At 40.9% G+C, this 25,296-nt stretch overlaps 3 protein-coding genes and 1 long non-coding RNA gene across 4 annotated transcripts; all 4 read left to right on the top strand.

The window, feature by feature from the left end:
• The first annotated feature begins 1,915 nt into the window (after positions 1-1,915).
• LOC309711674 (interferon-induced transmembrane protein 3-like) lies at positions 1,916-5,240 on the top strand. The gene is made up of 3 exons (XM_082542106.1): positions 1,916-2,101; positions 2,941-3,170; positions 3,698-5,240. The coding sequence occupies exons 1-3, from the start codon at positions 2,020-2,022 to the stop codon at positions 3,830-3,832; spliced, it is 447 nt and encodes a 148-aa protein (XP_082398232.1). The 5' UTR covers positions 1,916-2,019; the 3' UTR covers positions 3,833-5,240.
• An 8,457-nt stretch (positions 5,241-13,697) lies between these two features.
• Positions 13,698-15,908, top strand: LOC309711673 (interferon-induced transmembrane protein 1-like). Its single transcript, XM_082542105.1, has 3 exons — positions 13,698-13,850; positions 14,468-14,694; positions 14,886-15,908. The coding sequence occupies exons 1-3, from the start codon at positions 13,769-13,771 to the stop codon at positions 15,039-15,041; spliced, it is 465 nt and encodes a 154-aa protein (XP_082398231.1). The 5' UTR covers positions 13,698-13,768; the 3' UTR covers positions 15,042-15,908.
• A 2,520-nt stretch (positions 15,909-18,428) lies between these two features.
• On the top strand, positions 18,429-22,014 carry LOC309711679. The gene is made up of 3 exons (XR_014278066.1): positions 18,429-18,479; positions 21,019-21,152; positions 21,954-22,014. It is a non-coding gene; the product is annotated as an uncharacterized lncRNA (long non-coding RNA).
• Positions 22,015-22,150: 136 nt separating this feature from the next.
• On the top strand, positions 22,151-24,497 carry LOC309711672 (interferon-induced transmembrane protein 3-like). The gene is made up of 3 exons (XM_082542104.1): positions 22,151-22,365; positions 23,106-23,332; positions 23,736-24,497. Exons 1-3 carry the CDS (start codon positions 22,236-22,238, stop codon positions 23,931-23,933), a joined length of 555 nt encoding a protein of 184 aa, XP_082398230.1. The 5' UTR covers positions 22,151-22,235; the 3' UTR covers positions 23,934-24,497.
• The last annotated feature ends 799 nt before the right edge of the window (positions 24,498-25,296 follow it).

The raw sequence follows: 25,296 nt of genomic DNA on the forward strand, positions 1-25,296 counted from the left end.
GTGACCCTTCTGGATAAAAATGGTGAAGGTTTGCTGCATTTTGGTGAACGGTGTGGTAGTAAAACCAGGGACAATGAAACTTGTTCTTGTTAAATATTGATATATAATATTAATATTAAATATTAATATATAATATATATTATAAGTCTTGTGCTGTATAATTAATGTAATTTTTAAAACGATACAGTAAATTAAGTAATGTTAGTAGTGGGTGATATCATATAAACGCTGTCATGATTTTTATGTAAACATTTTGTCATTTGTAAAATATAAATGACATGGATTCTACATTGTTACTGATGTTATGTTCTATATAGTGGTTTTAATTTAAAAAAAGGGCAAAAATCAGTTTGTTTCTTCATTCATCTTTTGAACAGTGGTACTCAGTCAGTACATGTTCAGTAAATGCAAATTATTTACATGGCAGTGCACTTCATGCATAAATCCAGACCCCTAGATAAAACATTATGGGTCATTCCCACAACCCACAGCTTTACTGTGTTCCAGCAAAGTATCCAATGGCGGTGACAACTCCTCCACAGTAGCAGGTGGGATTTTTCTTTTTTGAGGACGGCTCCTTTTACCTTTCAATACGGATGGTCTGTTTATGTTTTGATTGAGAGCCTTTTTTTGGGCAGCTGAAGAAGAGAAGTCTATCTTATGGCCGACCTCTGTCTGTATCTTGGTCATATTACCAGGCAAAACCCAGTATGCAGGTTCATCTGTAACAGTCCTTGTGCCACAGATCCGCACTGTTGCTTCTACTTTAAACAGAAGAGCAGTGACATGGGTGCAGGTCTCCACGACTCCGGCCATACAGCTGCAGTGGGCGGCTTCAACCTTCCATGTGATGCTCACAAGGCCCCTTGACTGCAATGCTGGTTCATTCAGTCTTTGAGAGTGCAGTACCTGAAACACACACAGACAAAGTTAATTTAAAGACAAGGACTTTAATGAACCAAGGCCAACATAATCTCGATATTTTGAAGATTAGTACAAAGGAAAAGTATAATACAATTAATGATATTAAAAATGAAGGTATAATTCAATATAGACATGCAGAAATGGGAGAAAATTTATTGATAGTTAAAAATATTCAAGATAAGATCATTGCTGAGAATATGAGGGATGTGGTGTGGCTCATCTCTCGGGTGTCTTCTGGTAAATTGTGATGAAGATGAGACCCTTGAGCATCTCTTGTGGGACTATCGAGATAAGAAGGAGAATGAGGGAAACTGGTTACGAGGTCTTTTGTCTCTTTCTCCACTGTAAGAGGTGAAACTTTCTTTGGGGGGAAAAATCAAAGGTGTGAAACAGCTGTCTACTGCTTTTTGTTCCTGTAAGGGTATTTAACAGAGAGCCATACTAGGCTCCGGGCGGGACTCTGCTGATCGTCTGCCCCGTGATGATGCATTCCCTCACCTGTTCTTGTTTTGATTAAAGAATGTTAGCTACCGCTCACCGCTTGTCTGCAGGCCTTATTAAATGGAAAAGTTCCACAACACATCTCATCTGGTCTCATCTGACCAGATTATATTCTCAGAGTATTTCACAGATTTGTCTAAATCTTGTTCAGCAAAGCTTAAAAGTTCTTAAACTCTTCTGATATTTCTTTTCACTCCTCTGTGTCCTGACCTCCAGTGTCTTGATTTTGCTTGCCTTTTTTGCATCTCCATTTTCTCATAGGCTCAGATTTTTTCACTATACTGTTTTTCATTATAACATAAAACTTATGGACATCTACTGGCTGGATAGTTGCCTACATCTGGTGAGAATTTGATGTCAATACCACCGTTCAAAATATATTTACTTAGAAAATTGGTAAAGCGTTCAATATTTATTTTTTATCAAACTTCCTTCTTTTGATTATGTGAATGACGCAAATAGCTGAACCAAGCACAGCACAGCACAAATGTGAAACTAACCACCAACGTCTGCTTTCAACTCCTGTATACTGGGAACTTGGCTGTTAATGGAATTTGAGTACGGACCTCACATAATTACAGACAGCTGAGGGCAATGACCGACATGTTTCGTGATACTGGAACTGAAGATTCAGTTGTTTTAGTAGAGTCTGAGGAGAGGCACGATGAACTTCAAAGTAGGAAAACTTTTTAATTTCCATTTCATTTTGTGTCTGTGTAGCTGTGAGTGTGTGGCAATGCTGTCTGTTTTCACGATGAGGCTGTTGCACAATGGAGGAATCTTGTGAAAGACTGTTTCTTGAAGTTTCTCTGCCATATATTGAAGTTGTGACATAAGAATCTTCTTTGTTTGTCTTTGGTTGTAATTGGTGTAATTGGTAGTGCAGTATTGGTGAGGGTAGTACAGTTTTCAGAAGAAGTAATCTGCATTTGTTCTGTGCTCACTTACAGAAAAGCAATCAAGATAGTAAATGTAGGCTTCAGAATTGGGGGAAGGGCGATAGGTGATGTTTATGTGCTCAAGCCCACTGACACTCAGCAGATTCATCCACTAAGTCAGACCATTCTGCAGGGGAGACCTACCTCCCCTGCAGAATGGCTTCATGTAAAAAGCAGAAGAGAGATTTTATCACTGTGCGTAAGCAAATTTTTGATGTCACTGCATGCTAACTTAGTTTGTATCACCGACTGTGAGTGCAGAATCCTCAGAAAATCGTGTGTTCTGTCCCAAAGCATGTTTCATATTCATATCATTTACATTATTTATTTATATTTATCAATTTATTCATTGAATTCAGATTTCACAATTCAAAGATTTAAAAAAAAAAAAAATCAGGTGAGAGGACATAGCAACCTTTTTGGAAAGTTGGACCCCTGGACCCCAAAGACACAGCTGTTACTGTTCAGTTTCTAACAGAGACAACTGCTTTAACTCCCTCACTGCCCAAAGACTTCAAAAATGAAATGATCAATGTCAGTAACTCTTTTCAATATCTTTCCTCTCTCCAAACTGCAGCTGAGCTCAGACCAGTGAGAGCAATGAAACCTCCAGCTTATGTTCCAATGCAGGTGAGGACCTATGATGGGCCCTCTGGACAGCCTGGAGGATCTGTATTGGTTCAGCACACCAGTGTGAACATCGTCACTGAGCCTCCAAAGGACCATTTTATCTGGTCCCTCCTCTGCTTTCTCCACTCACACCCTTGTTGTTGTCTTGGACTTGCAGCTCTCATTTATTCTATCAAGGTGTGTTTGTATGCGAATATATACCTGCCTGCCTACCATATCTTAATATACATTGATTTACCATATAAATCAAGCTACATGATCATGGCATCTAACACAACAAACACCAAAACTGAAGTGCAAAAAACTGACTAAATCAATGGAAAAGTGTGTTCTAATACTTTACAAGGAAAACTCAGTCCTAACTAAGACCATTGCAAGAGTCATAAGAGCAGTTTGGGCTGAAGCACAACAATGTACACAGCACAATAAAGATAAAAATAGAGATAAATGATTTGATGAAAGAAATATCTTAAATATGTTATACAGTTTACATTATTTCCTACACTGATAGTAACAAGGAAACTATATGGGCACAAAAAACGGGCAACTGGGATTATTATTATAATTGCTTGTGTTTACTAAAAACAGGAAGCGTAACTTTTCCAGAAAATGAAACTTAGGCTATGCTTAACATTTTCAGTTTCAATTTACATTGGGATAAAGATGATTACACTATTACAATCTATATGTTTCTGTCCTTCTAGGCCAGAGACCGGAAGGTGGCCGGAGATCTGGAGGGTGCACGACGTCATGGGCTCACTGCCCGTGGGCTTAACATTGCCGCCACCGTCCTGTTTGTCATTGGATTTGTGATTTTAATCTTAATTAAGGTTCTGTGACTGCAAATCTATCTGATTATGCTCACAGAGAACCGTACTATTATCATTTACACCGAGATTAAGTTAGTTGCTTCTTTGACTTGTTATTAAGCCTCAAATTCTGTAAAGAAAAACACAGCTTCAGACCCATTGTTTAATTTCAGAAATAGGGGTGTGTTCTAATAGTTAATTTTGCTTAGTCTCTCAGTTAGGAACTGTGGCGGTCATTATAAAAGCTGCTCCGATTATCCAAATACTAAGGAAAGGTGCTTCGGTGCTTCCTTTGTTGCTTCCGTTAGCACTGGAGCATCCTTTATAAAAAGGGAGGGGAAAAAGGCATCCCATAATTCATTGCAACAGACCATTTGGCCATTCATGAAAACAATGAATATAATAAACAAAGTTGCGCAGATCATGTAAATGTGGTCGGCCACCAGTGGTTCTCCAAGTGATCCTGTCTCCAAATCTTAGAGAAAATTGTTTATTGCCAATTGATGGATTTTTTAAAAATGAGAATGGTATTTTAGATGTGTCCCAAAAAGGTTTTAAAAACCTCCATAGCACTAAGTCACCACTCTTATAGATTTGACTATGTTTGGTTCTATCGGACCACTATTGATTTGGGACCCCTGGCAGAGTATTTTAAACCTGTTGTTACTAACCTGGGTTTTATGATGGACAGTAATTTTAAATTGAACACTCAAATTAGGGCTACTGTCAAGTACAGTTTTTATCATTTAAGGCGCTTTATCCAGGCCGGATTTTGAAACAGTAATCCATGCTTTTATTTCATCTCGTTTAGATTACTCTAATGCACTGTATTTTGGAGTTAGTTTCTTCTCTCTCATCTGCAGGTGGTTCAAAGCCTGTTGCACTACTTTTAACAGAACTCGCAAAAGAGAGCACATAACTCCCATCTTCGCTTCACTCCACTGGCTGCCTGTACATCTTAGAGTTCATTGTAAAATTCTAATATTTCTTTTTAAATGTTTAAACAGTCTTGCCCCACCTTACCTCTCTGAGCTTCTTCGTCCTTAATCACCCCCTGGGTCTCCTAATCTCTGGAACAATCTGCCCCAGCACATTAGAGAGGCCCCTTCATTGTGCTCTTTTAAAACACGTCTTAAAACCAATTTTTACTTGTTGGCGTATGACACAGTATGACCCTGAGTTTGTTGTTTTAGTGTAATCTAATGTGCTGATTTTATTGTCTTGAATGCAGTTCTAATTATCATTTTATACTATTTTATTTTTGCTATTTGTGCTGATTTTATTATTTTAAAATTAATTCTAACCATCATTTTACATGTGACTTCTTGCTTATCTTTATTCATTGTATCGTTTTTGGCATATCAAATGTACATCACTTTGTTTTCAGCTGGGAGCTGTTCCGAAAGTGATATATTAATAAATTTCTTGCTTGCTTACATTCTTCCCTCCACTTAGATTTAATAGTAACTGATGGCCAGGGGATGTCAGCATTTGGTCTGTATAAATATTATGACACAATGAACCTTTATCAGATCAATTTCTTAAGTTAAAAAAAGTTTTATTATGAGATTAGATTTGGCCATTTATGGTAAGAGGTTCATTACATACCCTAAACTAGGGATGGACCGATCCGATATTGCGTATCGGTATCAGTATCGATACTGACCTAAATTACTACATCGTATATCGGAGGGAAATAAAGAACTGTAATCCGATCTATTAAATATCACAAAAGCACCTCACAAAACTTGCGACATGGCGTAACTCAGCTCATAACCTTAGCTTGTCGGAGGAGTATGTGGAGGAGTATTATCTGAATATTACACCCAAAGTTTTAATCTGATGTAAAATGTATAGAAGTCTATTACTGTATATATTAACTATTAAGTCTAATATTTTTAACCAAGATGGCGGCGCGTGAACAACGCGAGGCTCAGTGTCTCTCCAGAATCTGCTATTTAGCGGTTTTTTATCTACTTTTAACTGGATTATTCGTCCAGAATTGCTGTGCGTTGCTGACCTACAGCAGACAAGAGCTTCTGGACATCTGGACTCACAACTCCAACAGTTTTATCGCCGATCTCCGACTCACCCCAGAGATCTCCAGAACACCGGAGGCTGCCCACTCTCCCCGGCTGGGCGGAAGTGCACGCAGACGGCGCCGAGATCGTAAACAAAGGCGAGGTAGGCGCGGAGGGCTACGGGCTAAGCTAAAGCTAACACCACACCGGCTGCCTTTACCCAGTATTTTTCTCGCCAATGTCCGTTCTCTGGCAAACAAAATGGATGAGATACGGCTCTCCATCACTAACAACAGACGGATTATGGACTCAAATGTCATGTTTTTCACCGAAACATGGCTGAACAACAGCTGCCCGGACAATGCTATCGAGTTAGCAGGACGCCACACACACCGAGCCGACAGGCTAGCAGATGACTCCGGCAAGACCAGAGGTGGAGGTTTGTGCATTTATATTAACAATGCTTGGTGCATGAACTCCACTACTACTGAGAGTCACTGCTCACCTAATGCGGAGTTTTTAATGGTCAAATGCAGACCTTATTATCTCCCCAGAGAATTCACTTCGATCATACTAGGTTGGCCATGAAAGAACTTTCTGCAGCCATTAACAAACACCAGAATAAACACCCCGAGGCTGCTTTTATTGTTGCTGGCGACTTCAACCACACCAACTTAAAGACAGTCCTCCCCAGATTCCACCAACATGTCTCCTGCCACACCAGAGGAGACAAGACTTTAGACCATGTGTATTCCAACCTGGCTGGAGCCTACAAAGCCACACCCCTCCCCCACATTGGACAATCGGACCATCTCTCCCTGTTCCTCACACCTCGGTATTCACCACTCATCCAACGTGTGAAACCTGCTGTGAGGACAATTAAAGTGTGGCCAGAGGGGACAGACGCAGTGCTCCAGGACAGATTTAAAAACACAGACTGGAATATGTTCACCCACACAGACCTGGACCAGTACGCCTCATCTGTACTGGATTACATCTCCAAAACCACAGACAGTGTCACCACCCAGAAACGGATCACCATGTACCCCAACCAGAAGCCTTGGATGAACCGGGATGTTTGTCTCCTCCTGAAGGCCCGCAACACTGCCTTTAGGTCAGGAGATGCACACGCCTACAGTACAGCCAGGGCTAATCTAAAGAAGGGCATCAAAAAAGCCAAACACCATTACAAAAAGAAGGTAGAAGAACACTTCTCCAACTCCAACCCCCGACGCATGTGGCAAGGACTCCAGACCATCACAGACTACAGGACCACCAAACCCTCTCCCGCATCCTCTGATGTCTCCTTCCTAAACGAGCTCAACAACTTTTATGCTCGTTTTGAGCGAGGGAACCCCACAACCAAAGCAGACATGACGCCAGACCACCAACCTATGACTCTCTCCCCCACCGATGTAGGAGCGGTGCTGAGCAGGATCAATGTCCACAAGGCTGCAGGCCCTGATGGCATCCACGGGCGTGTTCTCAGAGCGTGTTCTGGGGAGCTTGCAGGAGTGCTCACAGACATATTCAATCTGTCCTTGGCCCACGCTGTGGTACCGGCCTGCTTCAAATCCACCTCCATCGTCCCGATACCCAAAAACTCCAACCCATCTTGCCTCAATGATTACCGCCCAGTAGCACTCACCCCCATCATCACTAAGTGCTTAGAGCGACTGGTCCTAGCACACTTCAAATCCTGTCTCCCCCCCACCCTGGACCCCCACCAATTCGCATACCGCCGGAACAGGAGCACAGAGGATGCAGTCTCCATCGCAATGCACTCTGTCCTCTCACACCTGGACAACAACAACACCTACGCCAGAATGCTGTTTATAGACTTCAGTTCAGCATTCAATACAATCCTCCCCTCACAACTCATCAGGAAACTGACAGACCTGGGTATCAGTTCCCTCATCTGCAAATGGTTACTGGACTTCCTGACCAACCGCCCCCAACATGTCCGGCTGGATAACCGCTGCTCATCTACCATCACAATGAACACAATGTACCACAAGGCTGTGTGATGAGCCCTTTCCTCTACTCCCTCTTCACCCACGACTGCAGACCTACTGATGGTTCCAACACCATCATTAAGTTTGCAGATGACACCACGGTGATTGGCCTCATCAGTGACAACGATGAGGCCGCCTACAGGGAGGAGGTGGATCGTCTGGCTGAGTGGTGCGACAGAAACAACCTGCTGCTTAACACCGAGAAGACCAAGGAGCTCATCGTGGACTACAGGAGGAATGCTGACCCACATCCACCCATCCACATTAAGGGGACGGCTGTGGAGCGTGTGAGCAGCTTCAAGTTCCTGGGAGTCCACATCTCCGAGGATCTCACCTGGACGACCAACTGCTCCAAGCTGGTCAAGAAGGCTCACCAGCGCCTCTTCTTCTTGAGGACTCTGAGGAAGAACCACCTGTCCTCAGACATCCTGGTGAACTTCTATTGCTGCACCATCGAGAGCATCCTGACCAACTGTATAACAGTCTGGTACGGGAACTGCTCTGCCTCGGACCGGAAGGCGTTGCAGAGGGTCGTGAAAACTGCCCAGCGCATCGCCGGAGCACCACTTCCTGCCATAAAAGACATCTACAGGAAGCGGTGTCTGAAAAGGGCTGGGAAAATCATCAAAGACCCCAGTCACCCATCACATGGACTCTTCACCCTCCTGCCCTCTGGGAGGCGCCACAGGAGCCTCCGGACTAAGACCACCAGGTACCGGAACAGCTTCTTCCCCACAGCTGTCAGACTCCTGAACTCTGCCTCCTGACATCTGACCCACGTTAAACTCATGGACTGAACATACACACACCCACAATGGACAACTGTACCCTCAAACACAATAATAACATGGACTGAACCACCACTCACAACCACTAGCACTTTATATAGCCTCTGTAGAAACTATCTACACCCTCACTTATCTTAACTGCACTACTGTATAGCTCTGTGTAAATAATCATTCTGTACATTCGATAATCTTTAATCCTACAACTGTTTACAACTTGCATAGTTCCCATTTCTGTATAGCTGTATATCCCAGATTCTGTAAAGTTATTTATTTCATATTCTGTATAGTTTTTCATATTTATATCCTGTTCATATCCTGTACATAGCTTGTACTCACTACAGCCTGTACATACTTATAGTTATAGAATATTCACAACATACTTCATACCGTGTACATTATAACATACCATAATAGACCCATTTCTGTAATATACTCACATATCTATATTATTGCTAATATATATTGTAATATATCTATATCACTAAAGCACTTCTGGATGGATGCAAACTGCATTTCGTTGCCCTGTACCTGTGCATGTGCAATGACAATAAAGTTGAATTCTATTCTATTCTATTCTAATTCTATATACCCTAGTAAGCTATAGTACTTTTTCCTTTGGGAAGGTACCATCTGTGCAGTCTGCAATTCTGTTAAAGAAAGATGTTGAATCTATTTAAATATTGTAGAAAATAATTGATTTCTGTGCATTTCTTTTTTACAGGTACATTAAATTAAAGTTGATTATGTCATCACGAGGCGGAGGGTGGGGGGTGGTTCCCTATTTTTTTTTGCAGGGAGTTGGCAACGCTATCAGTTAGGTTGTTTAATAGTTCTGCTAAGTACTCTTTAAAATACCAGAATAGGGAGGATGGTGTAGGTTTAAGTTTATCAGCTTGATCAGCATTACTGAACTATGAAATATTTTGGGTGCAGTGTGTTTTTGAATACAGATATAACAGAATAGCTTCAGTGTTTTGTTTTTTAAAGCTTAAGTATGAACTTATACAAAATGCAGCAAGATATTAAAAACAGTTTTATTGATTAAAAAATACACTATATCGGCTTCATATTGGTATCGACAGATATCCAAATTTATGATATCAGTATCGGACATAAAAACGTGGTATCAGACCATCTCTACCTTAAACCACAGTATTTAACATTGTCCCCTGAAAACTACAAACTTAACATAACAACACAGTGTGTTAAGTGGCAGTTGTGTTTGTTTGGTAATTAATTATGTCTTTATTGTATTTATTGATCACACCTACCCTACTATGAGTGTTTTGTCTTGCAAAAGTCAGGCCTCAACAACTGTATTTTGCTTCTTCTCCATCTCATTTGTATTTTATCTGTTTCACCACCAAGTGGCCAAACTCGCACTCTCTAAGATTGCGTTAAACAGTCTGGTCTAAAGATTCACTTCTAAAATGTCCATTTGATATTATTACTTTAATTATAAACTCATGGAGTTATAAACTACAAAATTAGTTAGAAAATATAACAATATAACCTGCCCCTCCCTTCCTTCCCTCCCCATCTCCAGCCGCCTCCCTCTTCCCGCTCCTCCACAACCACCCACACATGCAGGGCCTTGGAGTGGGGGTATGTCACCAGGGTGCAGAGGAGGCTACCCCCCCCCCCCCCCCCTGTCCCCTTCTGGCTGCCTCTGCCTCAATTTTATCCCACAACTTAGACATTCACATTATTCACACTCTCATTACACATACATATAGGATCTTGGGGGTGGGCACAATCACGGAGTCCAAATCACCATCAGGGTGTATACCTCACCCCTGACGTCGTTGCCCACCTCTCAATTTTAAATACACTTAGTCATTGAGGGTTAGCAGGAGGGACTATGCGCTTACCTGCTGCTCCTTGGCAGGTAGCTACATGCCCTCCTGGGTTTTAATTGCACCTTAGAACACATATGCATCAACACTACAATGAGCGGGTGGAGGGAGGTTTGGAGTCTTCTCCCACCCCCATTCTCTGCGGCCTGCTGGAGCGGGAGGGCTAGTAGGAGGAGTTGGCCGTCCGACTGCGGTCTGGGGTGTGGGGCCTCCCTGCTACTGCGGAGTCGGGGTGGTCTGCCTCTCCCCACCGCAGGGAAAAGGGTAACACCACCTGGGTCTGGGTGCAATTCCCCCCTCCAGGGGCAAGGGTACCTAGACCCGGTTTGTAGAGTACGCTTGGGGAGTGTGATTGTGTGTACAGCGTCTCTTTATGTCTGTCTCCACGTTGGTTGAGTGTGGAGTGAGTGCATATGAGAGCATGAGGGTGGGAATGGATGTTTGTGTCTGTGTGTGCCTGTATGTCTGTGTCTATATGTCAGGTTGGGTATCAGACGCCACCTCTCTGGAGACACCTCAGGCCCTCCAAGGTTTGGAGGCCTATCTCCACCCACCACCACTTCCCCTGCCGGTGGCGGACTCCCTCAGGTGTCGGTGTGTTGGTGGTTCTTTGTGTCTGGGGGTGGGCGTCCGGGTACACACCGGCTCACTCCTTGGCGGCCGCTTGTCGGGGCCTGGGGCCTGGGGCTCGCTCGGGCCCCTTTGGAGGTGGGGTGCCCCCGGCCTCTCGGCCTAGGGCTCGGTCACTCAGGCGCAGCTGGGGGCCGGCGGAGCTCACGGGCGCGTCACTGCAACTCCCCCTGACTTCTGCTCCGCGGCTGCTGGGCGAGCCCTCATCTGGGACTCTCCTCAGCTCTTACTGGAACAGTGGCGCGGCTGCCCCTCTGTTGGTCTTCCATGGTCTCTTGTGTTCTGGGGGCCTCTGGATGTCTGGAGTTTTGATCTCCTCCATACCCGCTTCACACCCTGGAGGACGGGGCTGTGGCCCCCCCACACTCCCTAGCAGATCATTACATGGAGAAACCTTTGGAATGCAAGCATGCTGATCCACACAGGTATGCACACATGGGTATTCACAGACGCGGACTAAAGCTTTCTTGGCTGCTGCCTCAAAGCACACTGTGCGCTGTCTATCTTGCGTGCTGCACAATATCGTTTATTATTTAGTAAATACTGATATCTATGACTAGCTAGTTTATTGTGATGGTGCTTTGTTTTCTCTATTATTATGTTGCTCTTTGTTGTTTGCTGTCTCCTCTGTTTGTTTTTGTTTGTTTGTTTGTTTGTTTTTTTTCTCCATACAGGTGACCCAGGAGTTCTTTTTTTTTTTTTGTCTCTCTTCCCCCCCTTCTCACCGTCTCTTCTCCCCTTTGGTTTTCTTTCTTTCTCTCCCCCTCTCTCTCTCATTCATTCCCCCTGTCCTATTTATTTAAAAAAAAAAAAAAAAAAAAAATGACAAAGGATGAACTGAAGCTCTGCCATCACGTAATGTCGCATACTGCTGTTTCTGATGTCATTTAGAGAAAAAAAAAAGAAAAAAAAAAAGAAAATATAACAATAAAGAAAAATGGTGTTTGGTGATATTTGGTGAGTTGGCAGATCATTTCAACAGCTCAAAAATATCAACAAACGAACCTTTTTAGTGCTTTAAATGAAAATGTACATTACTGTATTTCCCAGGGAAAAATCATGTCTGACACATGAACTTGTACAGGGCGAAAGGCCTGGTATATCCTGGAAAGATAATAAATCACGGGGCTAACACTGAGTTAGATCTTATTGAGTTGAGCTGGCTAAGTTCACAAAGGGCAAAGAAACACAGAGCAGCATCAGCACAGTTTAGCTGACAGTACAAATTATCATGATCACTTATTTCTATGCAATTATATTCCCTATATGTCCAATCTTAGGGTGCTCCCACCAGCCAAACCCCACTTTAACTCTAAGGCAGAGGTCCAAGCCAAAGACTAGAAAATATGGTGAAGCATATCTTCCCTCTGGCTTCACCTGCACAAGTGCTAAGGTAGGTCTCCCCTGCAGAATTGGGTTTCCCTGCGTCGGGAGCATGGGCTCTCCAAATCACGGACAAACAGTATCCCACATTCTTGATTTTTAGTTCACAAGCACTTCTTGTAATAACTAACTACTCCTGACGTTTTGGAGCTGTTAGCTCTTTATACAGTAAAGTTACAGTGGGATACAAATGATATCGCGCTCATCCTACCACAATTTGTTCCCCCGGTTCAAATCATGGACAAACAGTATCCCACAGTTGTTTATGTTTTTTAACCCATTTTGCAGAGGCATTGAAAAATGTAGCTTTAGCTCTTTCCACAGACTTTCAGCTGGATTCAGGTCAAGTGACTTTGGCTTTATTTTCTTTCTCTAAAAAAAGCTGAAAGTGAGCAGATTTTTATCAAGATAGTCTATGTATATTTTTAATTTCATCCTTCCTTCAATTATACGAAGCCTGTCAGTCCCGCTTGCTGAAAAACATCCCTACACCATCATATTCTAACCTCCAGATTCCACTTGGTCTGGTGTTTGTGGAGTGATATGGAGTGCCTTTTGACCTCCAAACATGGTGTGTATTGTAGCATCTCATCTGGTCTCATCTGACCAGATTATATTCTCATAGTATTTCACAGGCTTGTCTAAATGTTGTTTAGCAAAGTTTAAACGCTCTTCAACTTGGAACTTTTTCTTCAGCAATGGAATCTTGCATGGTGCATAAAGGTCACAGTGGTTGACCTCATTACTTATTGTCTTTGAAACAATTTTCCATGCTGATTCCAGATCTTTCTGTAGTGCTCCACAGGTGCACTACTTTCTTGGCAACTGGATAACTCTTCTGGTAATTCTTTTCACTCCTCTGTGTCCTGACCTCCAGTGTCATGATTTTACTTGCCTTTTTTGCATCTCCATTTCATCGTGTGTTCAAAATTCTTTCCCTGTACTGTTTCTCATTAGAACAAATAATTTATGGACATCTACTGGATGGATTGGTACTGACATCTGCTGAGAATTTCATGTCAATACCACCTTTCAAAATATATTTACTTAGAAAAGTGTTCAATGTTTGTTTTACCTTCTGTATCTCTGACCATCACTGTAACAACAAAGGCTGTGTTGAACTTCCTTCCTTATCCTGTTTGATCATGCCAATGACGCAAATTCCTGAACCCACACAGCACAACACAAATGTAAAACGAAACCAACGTCTGCTTTCAATTCCTGTATGCTGAGCACGCTGTTACGCTCACATAATTAGAGACGGCTGAGAGCAATGACCGACATGTTTCGTGATACTGGAAACGAAGATCGGGTTGTCTTAGTAGAGTCTGAGGAGAGGCACGATGAACTTCAAAGTAGGAAAACTTTTTAATTTCCATTTCCTTTTGTGTCTGTGTAGCTGTGTGTGTGTAGCAATGCTGTCTGTTTTCACGATGAGGCTGTTGCACAATGGGGGAATCTTGTGAAAGACTGTTTCTTGAAGTTTCTCTGCCATATATTGAAGATGTGACATAAGAATCTTTATGTTTCTCTTTGGTTGTAATCAAAATTGAATTTTTGTGGCTGTGGTGGTTAGTACAGTTTTCAGAAGACGACATCTGCATTTGTTCTGTGTTAAATGTAGGCTTCAGAATTGGGGGAGGGGCGGTAGGTGATGTTTATGTGCTCAAGCCCTCTGACACTCAGCATATTTCATCCAGCATGTCAGACCTGTTAAATGTAAGAAGCAGAAGAGAGATTTTATCACTGTGCGTAAGCAGATTTTTCATTCATAATTCAAAGATTTAAGAAAAATTCAGTTGCGAGGACACAACAACCTTTTGGAAAAGCCTGGACCCCAAAGACACAACTGTTACTGTTCAGTTTCTAACAGAGACAACTGCTTTAACTCTCTCACTGCCCAAAGACTTCAAAAATGAAATGATCAATGTCAGTAACTCTTTTCAATATCTTTCCTCTCTCCAAACTGCAGCTGAGCTCAGAGCAGTGAGAGCAATGAAACCTCCAGCTTATGTTCCAATGCAGGTGAGGACCTATGATGGGCCCTCTGGACAGCCTGGAGGATCTGTATTGGTTCAGCACACCAGTGTGAACATCGTCACTGAGCCTCCAAAGGACCATATTATCTGGTCCCTCCTCTGCTTTGCCTACTCAAACCCCTGTTGTCTTGGACTTGCAGCTCTCATTTATTCTATCAAGGTGAGGTTAATTAAATCAGTTTTTTGAGCATCTGTTATTCTTCTGAGTGTTTGTGTCTGTGTGTGTGCATGAATAAATATATCAGTTTTTAACTGTCTGCTTACTATGACCTACATTATATTGATTTGACCATATAGATCAAGTTAATATCCAACTACACTTTTACAATCTATATGTTTCTGTCCTTTTAGGCCAGAGACCGGAAGGTGGTTGGAGATTTGGAGGGTGCACGGCATTATGGGGCCACTGCTCGCCAGCTTAACATCACCTCCACAATCCTGGTTGCCCTTGGACTCCTGTTTTTCATCATTACGATGATAGTTGTATTGGAAGGGGTATATCATTAAACTCTCAAAGTAACAAACCCTGACAAAACGCTTCCTTTTAACAGATTGCAGTGCATTGCTTGCTGCTGTGACTTTGGATTTGGATGATAAATATTAACATCAATTTTATTATCAGTCTTCATTATGAGATTTTGACTATGATTTGTCTCTGTTGGCAAGTCTTTTGTTTGGAAAAGATCACATTTCATATATATTGTTTTTTCATATTTCAGTGAAGGTAAATGCATATAAAGATGATTTTTAGCCAATTAAATTAATGTTTGTGCCTATCTATCTACACCCAGGTGAAAAATAAGCACACTGCATTTGGCGTCTGCTAAATTACATACGGAACAATGAATGACAGTATACGGAATTCTTCTTTGTTCACAAAAACCTTTTTTCTGTAGCTGTGGATCATGCTGCATATTCACTGACAGGGATCTCAGCTCATTCATGGCAGGAAAATCTTTTTATTGAGATGTTTCATTTTCCACTCACTAATATTCCACAGAAACAGTGTGGACATTTCATCCCCTTAGAATTTGTTCGATTTAGAGAATTAAGAGTTGATTTGTATGCTATGTTATAATAAATATAATCTTTGAGATTTAAATGGTGTTGGACTGTAACTCATTAAAAATGTATTTCCTAGGGTTGGGTTTTTTGTTTGTTTTTTAGATTCCATTGATTTCCAGGAGCTCTTGTAGCCTCGATAGCAATTCCTTCTTCCTTTTTAGAAATGAATATTGTAGTTTAATATCTTAGAATGGAAATAGTCTACTTCTGAGGAATTGTTGTTTTCAGGTTTATTTCCAGTTGAGTAGATTTTTTGGTCGTTACACTAAACTGACCATCTTAACTCAATAAATGTATCACACTTGGGAATCTTCTTCTTTCACTGCCCACTTTAGGAGTTTCAACAGCAGATCATCTTTCTCCATCTCACCCCATCCCTTGCATCCTCCTCTGTTACACCAACCCTCTATACACTATACCCTTGAATCTTTTCTGTGGTCTTCCTATTTACTTATGAAGCCATACTACTACTCACTGATGGTCACCTCTCTCTCCGTAAACTTTTTTCACCAACTCTTTCCTGCAGCTTCAATATATGGCACAGTTTTGCACATCTCCCTTGTCCTTAAAAACTGGAACCAGTCCACTTCTTCTCCATTCCTCTGCCATCCTCTCACTCTTCCCAGGAGGGTGGCACGGATGCCCCTCCGGTGGTCCTCCTTGGGGTCTCACACTCTTGGGCCTGGATCTCCTCCATACCTGCTTCATGCCCTGGGGAACTGGGCTATGGCTCCCCATACCCTCTAGCAGATCGTTACATGGAGAAACCTTTTGAATACAAGCGTGCTCATCCATACAGGTGTGCACACGGGTGTTCACTGTTCATAGACACAAAGTACACTTTTCTTGGCTTCTACCTCAAAGCAAATTGTGCGCTGTCGATCCTGCATGCTCCACAACAACATTCAATATTTAGTATTAACTGTTATTTACTGTTAGCTAGAATATTGTGATGGTGTTGTGTTTATAATGTTGCTCTTTCTTTGCTTGTTTTCTCTTTTTTCCTTTTTTTTTTCTCTCAACGGGTGATCCGGGAGATTTCTTTCTTTGTAAGTGCCCTTTCTCACTGTCCTGCTTCTCCTCTGTTTTTCTTTTCCTTCATCTTTCTTTCTCCCTTTCCAATCCCCAATCCATGTCTGTCCCATCTGTAACAACTGAAAATAAAATAAAACAAAAATAAATAGTAACAACAAAGGTCGATCAAATGGACCAATATGGCAAGGCCGTGATGCTCCACTTGTTAAAGTAAATCCTTCCTGGCTGTCAGACAACAATTCTGACGGCTAAAGAACCAAATAGGACAGGCAAAAAAAAAAAAAAGGGATTGCGTCAAACAGTCTGGTCTAATGGTCCACTGCTAAAATATCCATTTAATATTATTATATTAATTATAAAATAACTGAGTTACAAACTACAAAATTAGTTAGAAAATGTAAAGATAAATAAAGATAACCTTACGCACCCCTATGATATGCACCGTATTTTGGATGGAATCCAATAGAATGATACTCCTGGTGGTAACACACATTCCAGCCATGTATTCCAGCCCTAACCCTAACCTTAATCCTAACTTAACCCTACCCATAATCTTATTCCTAACTCTGTCTCAGACCTTCGGACAGTGCACATCTCTATTGAGAGCCCTTCAACAGCCACAACTTCACTTTTTTTTTTCTCTTTTCATGTGCTTCTCACCTGAGGAAAGCCAAATCTTGGCCAAAACATGGCAGTACAAGCACACGCATCATTGATTATTTTATTTGAGGAGTTTTAATGTATTTTTTTTTCATTTCAGTTTTTTCTATTTCATTTTTGTTCATTAATAAATATATAAATAAAGTTTTATTTTCATATAAACACATAAAAATACATTTATTAAATAACATAACAGATTAAATTTCATTTTATTTACTTAGAATAACAAAGCAAACAGGGGACACAAAGTACACACAAATAATAAACAACACAGGATGAAATCTCACAAAAAAACCAGGGCTCATAAATATTTTGTACTTGTAAATCAGGATTTGTATGTGTAAAAAGAATTTGTGTGTGCGTAAAAAAGATTTTTGTGAGGACTTTGCCAAAAAATACGTGTGAATAGTGTGAATACAAGTAAAAATGGTAAATGGCCTGCATTTGTATAGCACTTTTCTAGTCCCTAAGGACCCCAAAGCGCTTCACACTACATTCAGTCATTCACCCATTCACACACACATTCACACACTGGCGATGGCAAGCTACATTGTATATTGTATATTATTATTATTATTATTACTCTCAACAAGCAGCGGTGCTGCCGTTGGGAACTTGACCCATACCAAAGCGCTTACAGACGGAGGATAGTCCTCCCCCAGCTGCTATCAGGGCAGGAGATGTTCACACCCCTGCGTCCAAACTGCAAATGAATCGCGCATGAGCAAAGCCGCTGCTCCCGCACTGACTGTAACACAGTCAGTTCTTATTTTACTCTTATGCTGCTTTGTGGATCACAAGGTTTAAAACTACTTGTAAGCGCCAGACGTCTGCTTTATATTTTTATTTACGATTGAGTTCATGTTTGTTTTATAATTCATAGATTCATTACATAAGTCATCTTTTCAGTATTAATAAATGTGAAAATATATGTGTTTACATAAAGTAATTTTAAGTCACTGTTTTGGGATTGGAACCTAAAAGGGGGTACCTCTCACTTTAAGTATGTAAGTGCAATAGTAGCATGAAACCCTGTATGAGAGGGAAGGGGAGGAGCATGGACAGAGAGGTTAGGAGTCAAACACTAAATGACGTCATTGCGTAATTTGCATATAATTGGTCATGCTAATATAATTGTAACCTACGTTGTTGGAGAGAGAAATAACATCGTGGAAGAGACATAAAGTGAGTAAAAACGTCCTAAATGCATTTAGAATTTATTTAGAACTACAAATTAAATTTATTTTAGCAATTATTGTTTTTTTTAATGTCACAATTCCAACCCTGCTCCTTTATCCGGGCTTGGACCGGCAAAAGTGACCCGAAATAGGCACTCTGGTGGACTTACTTTGTGTGTGTGTGTGTGTGTTTATAAGTAGTTTTAAACCTCGTGATCTACAAAACAGCATAACAGTAAAAGAAGAATTTACTGCGTTACAGTGCGGGAGCAGCGGCTTCGCTCATGCGCGGTTCATTTGCAGTTCGGATGCGTAGGTGTGAACATCTTCTGCTCTGATAGCAGCTGGGGGAGGACTATCCTCCGCCCGTGAGCGCTTTGGAACGGGCGAGGTGCCCACGGCAGCACCTGCTGCTTGTTGAGAGTAAAAGCGATACCCGCTTTCAGGTCAAAAAGTCATCATAAATAAGTCTCCAATAACACCAGAAAAAGTCGCCAGATTTGTCACTAGTCGCTTTTTAGAAAAAAAGTCGCTAAGGGGGTCTGAAAACTCGCTAAATATAGCGACAAAGTCGCTAAAGTGGCAACACTGCCCTCCAATAGCCAAACCCATCTGTTCTCTGATTGGATTGTTAAATTTGTAATTGACATGACATTGGCCAATCAGATGAAAGGAAGAAAAATAGGGTCAAAATTCATACTTGTAACTTGAAACTTGAGTGCAGAGTTTCACATGTATTTTTTGGCTAAGTCCTCACACAAATCTTTTTTACACACACACAAATCTTTTTTACACACACACAAAAAATTCTTTTTAGACATACAAATCCTGATTTACGAGTACAAAAAATTTATGACCACAATTTGAGCCCATAGAAGAACACTTCCCAGGAATTTTCCGGGGTCACACGGGGCACGCTGTTGGGGGACGGGCAGTGCCCTTCTTGTCTCCCGGCTGATGACAGGCTCAGTCCTCAGTTCATAACCTTATTCTTAACCTTAACCACAACTTTAATCATATTAGATAGGGTTTTCCAAAGTGATTCATGATGAGAAAGTAAAATAAATGCACAAGTGTAGATTAATTCCAAATGGTTCTAATGTTTCCACAAGTGTAACATACCGGCGATTTGTCACGTAGCGTCGGTATGTTATATTTTGGGATGAGGACGTCTGACCAGCGTGATACGTCAGGTGAGACGTCATTCAGGTCTGGTACCTGAAATTAACCTGGTATAAAAATATAAATATAATAAAAATATAGTTTTCATCCATGCATTTTTGCAGTATTATTACTTGACGTCTTAATTTTCTTTGTAATGAAATAGAATAGTGTTTCAACAAGTCCTTTGACAAATGCTTTGACTCCATGCGCATCAAAAAGTTTTAAATATTAAGGTATGTGATTGTCACTCTGCTGTAGTACAGCTCTGCGTTATCTCCTGAGAAAGCGGAGCTGTGCACTTTATATAGAAATGTATAGTTTTTGTAGAATGAGCCTTACTGAATAAAATGCCAGCAATGACAGTATTTAAATCTTTTTCTGCTCCTAAATTTCCCCCTCCATCAAAATGTGAACACCAAGAAAACCAAAGAGATCATTTTCATCTTCAGAAGGCACAGCACTGACTTGGCCCCCCCCCCCCCCTTTGTGGAAAGGGTCCACAACTTCTGGTTTCTTGTCATCCTCATCTCTGCTGAGATCTCCTGGACAGACAACATCACAGCGGCCGTCAAGAAGGCCAGCAGCGGCTGAACTTCCTGAGAGTCCTCAAGAAGTACAAAACAGACTCCAACCTGCTGCTGACCCTCTACCACACCTCCATTAAGAGCCTGCTAACATACTGCATCACAGTAAGGTATGGCAGCTGCACTAAGGGGTATAGAGTGAGGCTTCAGTTGAGTAGTCAAGTTAGCTCAGAAGATCATCGGCTGCCCTCTCCCCTCCCTGATGGACATTTATTCCTCCCGCTGTCTCAGCAGGCAATGAACATAATCAACAACATTTCCCCACCCTGGCTTTGACCTGTTCAACCTGCTTCCCTCAGCGAAGCACTACAGGTGCATCAGCACAAAGACCCACAGACTCAAGAACAGAAGCCATAACCACCCTGAACTCACACATGCACCAATAACACAGTTCCACCGCCTATTTCAAGACTTCCCTCTATAAAGCACCACAGAGTAATAACCCAAACTGTATATGCACAAGACTATTTATTTACATATTTGTTTCCTTTTTCCCGGATTTGTTTATTTTGTGGATTTTATATATGTATATATATATATATATTTTTTTTTTTTTCTAAATACTGTTCATATGTATATAGTGCTGCAGAAACTGTGCACCTCGCCCCCATTTCTTCTCCCACATGTTAGCACTGAGTTTGAGATGCTCTGTATCTCATTGTACATCTGTATAGTGACAATAAAGGCATTCTATTCTATTCTATTCTATTCTATTCTAAAATACAGTCAGTGTTGATCAGAGGATGATGCCATTTGGAGCCTACAAATAAAGTGACACTATTAACCTTTTCTTTGTAGTTTCAATTATACGAAGCATGTTGGTCCCATTTGTTGAAGAACATCCCCACACCATCATGTTCGTACCTCCAGACTTCACTGTTGGTCTGGTATTTTTGGGATGATATGCAGTGCCTTCTGACCTCCAAAACACGGTGTGTATTGTAGCATTGTCATGGTCCTGGCTCATTTTGACCCAGCGTTCTTAGTTTTCTTGTGTTTTTGTATTTTGTTCTTTATTTATTCCATGGTTTCTAAGTTGTTCTGTTAAGATGTTGCTTATTAGATTTCCCCTCGTTACTTTACCCCCTGTGTGCCCCCTCTGTGTATCTGTGAGTCTCGTTTCTCCTCCTTGTGTTTTATTTCATGTTTTCCTCAGCCCGCTGTGTCTGTGTTCTCTCCCCCTCTCTGGTCTGCGTCTCTGTATACTTCCTGTTTTACTTTGATAGTCTCCCGTCAGTGTGCGTCAGTGTTGTGTTTGCTCCTGCCATGTCTCGCTATGATTATCACTGTCACCTGTGTTCCCCGTTAACCGTCTGTGAATTTATGTCCACGTCTCCCTCAGTTCTGTGTCGCGTCGTCAATGTCTCATCCCTGAAGCTGTGTGATTTTTCCCTGTGTTTCCTCGGTCCTCAGTTTAGCATTCCCAGTCTAGTTTTGTATCATTGTTAAGCCTGCAATAAAGCAGTGATTTTTGAGTTCAATTCTGTTTCCATGAGTTTTGCGTTTGGGTCCTCACCTGCCTGTGCACAGCCAGTTCATGACAAGCATCTCATCTGGTCTCATCTGACCAGACAATATCCTCAGAGTATTTTACAGGCTTGTCTAAATGTTGCTCAGTAAAGTTTAAATGTTCTTCAAGATGCTTTACCTCATTACTTATTTTCTTTGAAACAATTTTCCATGCTGATTCCAGATCTCCATTTCCTCATGTGTTCAAAATTCTTTCCCTGTAGTGTTTCTCATTAGAGCACATAATTTATGGACATCTACTGGATGGATTGGTACTCACATCTGGTGAGAATTTCATGTCAATACCACCTTTCAAAATATATTTACTTAGAAAAGTGTTCAATATTTGTTTTACCTTCTGTATCTGATTGTCACTGTAACAACAAAGGCTGTGTTGAACTTCCTTCCTTATCCTGTTTGATCATGCCAATGACGCAAATTCCTGAACCCACACAGCACAACACAAATGTGAAACTAAACCACCAACGTCTGCTTTCAACTCCTGTATGCTGAGCACGCTGTTAACTTCACATAATTACAGACGGCTGAGTCCAATGACCGACATGTTTCGTGATACTGGAACTGAAGATCGGGTTGTCTTAGTAGAGTCTGAGGAGAGGCATGATGAACTTCAAAGTAGGAAAACTTTTTAATTTCCATTTCCTTTTGTGTCTGTGTAGCTGTGTGTGTGTGTGTGTAGCAATGCTGTCTGTTTTCATGATGAGGCTGTTGCACAATGGGGGAATCTTGTGAAAGACTTTTTCTTGAAGTTTCTCTGCCATATATTGAAGTTGTGACATAAGAATCTTAATGTTTCTCTTTGGTTGTAATTAATGTAATTGGTGGTGCAGTATTGGTAAGGTTAGTACAGTTTTCATTTTTTTTTTTTTTTTTGTACAGTTTTCAGAAGAAGACTTCTGCATTTGTTCTGTGCTCACTTATAGAAAAACAATCAAGATGTTAGGGTTGGGGGGGGATCTGTTTAATGGCTTCATGTAAAAAGCAGAAGAGAGATTTTATCACTGTGCTTAAGGAAATTTTTGATGTCACTGCATGCTAACTTAGTTTGTGTCACCAACTGTGAGTACAAAATCCTCAAAAAAACGTGTGCTTTGTCCCAAAACATTTATTCACAGTCATATTATTTACATTATTTATTTATTAATTTATTTAGTGAAGTCAGATTTCAGGATTCACAGATTTAGAAAAATTCCGTTGCAAGGACAATGCAACATTTTGGAAATACCTGGACCCCAAAGACACAGCTGTTACTGTTCAGTTTCTAACAGAGACAACTGCTTTGCCCAAAGACTTCAAAAATGAAATCATCAATGTCAGTAACTCTTTTCAATATCTTTCCTCTCTCCAAACTGCAGCGGAGCTCAGACTAGTGAGAGCAATGAAACCTCCAGCTTATGTTCCAATGCAGGTGAGGACCTATGATGGGCCCTCTGGACAGCCTGGAGGATCTGTATTGGTTCAGCACACCAGTGTGAACATCGTCACTGAGCCTCCAAAGGACCATATTATCTGGTCCCTCCTCTGCTTTGCCTACTTAAACCCTTGTTGTCTTGGACTTGCAGCTCTCATTTATTCTATCAAGGTGTGTGTGTGAATATATACATTGTACCTACCTGCCTATCATATCTTACCATATAAATCAAGCTACATGATCATGGCATCGAACACAACCAAAGCTGAAGTGCAAATTTCTTTTTTAAAAACTACAACACTGAAAGAAATATCTTACATTTGTTATACAGTTTACATCATTTCCTACACTGATAGTAACAAAGAAAATATATGGGCACAAAAAAACCCCACCAGTGAAAGAGCACCTGGGATTATTATTATAATTGTTTGCATTTACTAAAAACATGAAGCTTAACTTTGTCAAATAATGAAACTTAGGCTATGCTTAACATTTGCAGTTTCAGTTTACAATGGGATAAAGATAATTAAATTATAATTACACCATTACAAACTATATGTTTCTGTCCTTCTAGGCCAGAGACCGGAAGGTGGCCGGAGATCTGGAGGGTGCACAACATCATGGGTTCATTGCCCGTGGGCTTAACATTGCTGCCACAGTCCTGTTTGTCATTGTACTCACGATTTTCTTTATTATAATCAGTGCTTTGTTTGCAAATGCACCTGCTTATGCTCACAGAGAACCATACTATTATCATTTTAACAGAGATTAAGTTGCTTGCTTCTGTGACTTGTTATTAAGCCTCATATTCGGTACAAGAAAAAACACAGCTTCAGACCCACTGTTTAATTTAAAAACTAAAGGTGTGCTCCAATAGTTCATTTTGCTTAGTCTCTCAGTTAGGAACTGTGGCAGTAGTAATAAAAGCTGTTCCAGTTACCCAATTACTAAGGAAAGGTGATTTGGTGCTTCCTTTATTGCTTCCTTTAGCATAGGATACACTGGAGCATCCTTTATGAAAATGAAGAAGAAAAAGGTGTCCCATAAGTCATTGCAACAGACCATCCGGCCATTCATGAAAACAATGGACATAATAAACAAAGTTGCACAGATCGTGTGAATGTTCGTTGTAACATTTTTCTTTTCATTTCATGAACTCCTGGTATATTTCAGCGTTTTTAATAACTGTTTGTTAAATAAATACTTGCTGTTGAGTTGCTTTGCATGTAGAATGCAATATGCTATGTAAGCTCAAGATTTTGATCTACACTGACTGATCAAAGTGTGCTTAAACTTCTCTGTAATAACTGTTCTTTAGTAAAATCTTTCTGTTGTACTACAGTCTTCAGGATTCATTTTTACCTCAGTACAGTCCAGCTGGAGAAAGTGATGGATAGAGGGAATTTTACAGCAGTGAGTTACACTGGATCACATCAGTAAAACACAAGACACATTTTATACACTATGGGGCAGATTTACTAAGTGAGTCCAATTATTGTGATATTGCAATTGCAGTATGATCTATGATCTATTTACAAAGATGCAGGCTGTTCATATCAGTAAAAAACAGCATTCTGTCCAGAATCACAAAAAGTTACCTGAAATCAAAAAGATTAGCTTTTAACAGCTTTTGTTTTCATTGCCCTGCTTGAAAATCATTACTAGATGAGCAGGTTATAGAGGTGTAGTAGCACCCCTTTTAAGAGTTATCATGAAAGAGTCTGATTTTTTTAAAAACAGGAATGTTATACCTGCACATATATTGGCAAAAGTATTCAGGCAACCATTCAAATCATTGGATTCAGGTGTTCCAATCACCTCCATGGTCAGAGGTGTATAAAATCAAACAGCTGGCATGCAGACCGCTTCAAAAAACGTTTTTGAAAAAATGAAGTGATTTGAATTCCAGCATACTGTGATAGGATGACACCTGTGCAACAAGTCCAGTTGTGAAATTTCCTTGCTACTAAATATTCCACAGTCAGCTGTTAGTGGAATCATAACAAAGTGGAAGTGACTGGGAATGACAGTAACTCAGCCACAAAGTGGTAAACCAAATAAAATCACAGGGCGGGGTTAGCAGATGCCAAGGTGCATAGAGCGCAGAGGTTGGCAGCTTTCTGCAGTCTCAGTTT

The sequence above is a fragment of the Aulonocara stuartgranti genome, assembly GCF_965226115.1.
Source record: "Aulonocara stuartgranti genome assembly, chromosome: 7".
In the NCBI taxonomy this organism is placed as follows: Eukaryota; Metazoa; Chordata; class Actinopteri; order Cichliformes; family Cichlidae; genus Aulonocara; species Aulonocara stuartgranti.

Coding starts and splice junctions, on each gene's coding strand:
- LOC309711673 (XM_082542105.1), top strand. CDS start 13,769: ATGACCGACATGTTTCGTGATACTGGAAACGAAGATCGGGTTGTCTTA. Junction 13,851..14,467: donor GAGGCACGATGAACTTCAAA/GTAGGAAAACTT, acceptor TCCAAACTGCAG/CTGAGCTCAGAGCAGTGAGA. Junction 14,695..14,885: donor CTCTCATTTATTCTATCAAG/GTGAGGTTAATT, acceptor CTGTCCTTTTAG/GCCAGAGACCGGAAGGTGGT.
- LOC309711672 (XM_082542104.1), top strand. CDS start 22,236: ATGCTGAGCACGCTGTTAACTTCACATAATTACAGACGGCTGAGTCCA. Junction 22,366..23,105: donor GAGGCATGATGAACTTCAAA/GTAGGAAAACTT, acceptor TCCAAACTGCAG/CGGAGCTCAGACTAGTGAGA. Junction 23,333..23,735: donor CTCTCATTTATTCTATCAAG/GTGTGTGTGTGA, acceptor CTGTCCTTCTAG/GCCAGAGACCGGAAGGTGGC.
- LOC309711674 (XM_082542106.1), top strand. CDS start 2,020: ATGACCGACATGTTTCGTGATACTGGAACTGAAGATTCAGTTGTTTTA. Junction 2,102..2,940: donor GAGGCACGATGAACTTCAAA/GTAGGAAAACTT, acceptor TCCAAACTGCAG/CTGAGCTCAGACCAGTGAGA. Junction 3,171..3,697: donor CTCTCATTTATTCTATCAAG/GTGTGTTTGTAT, acceptor CTGTCCTTCTAG/GCCAGAGACCGGAAGGTGGC.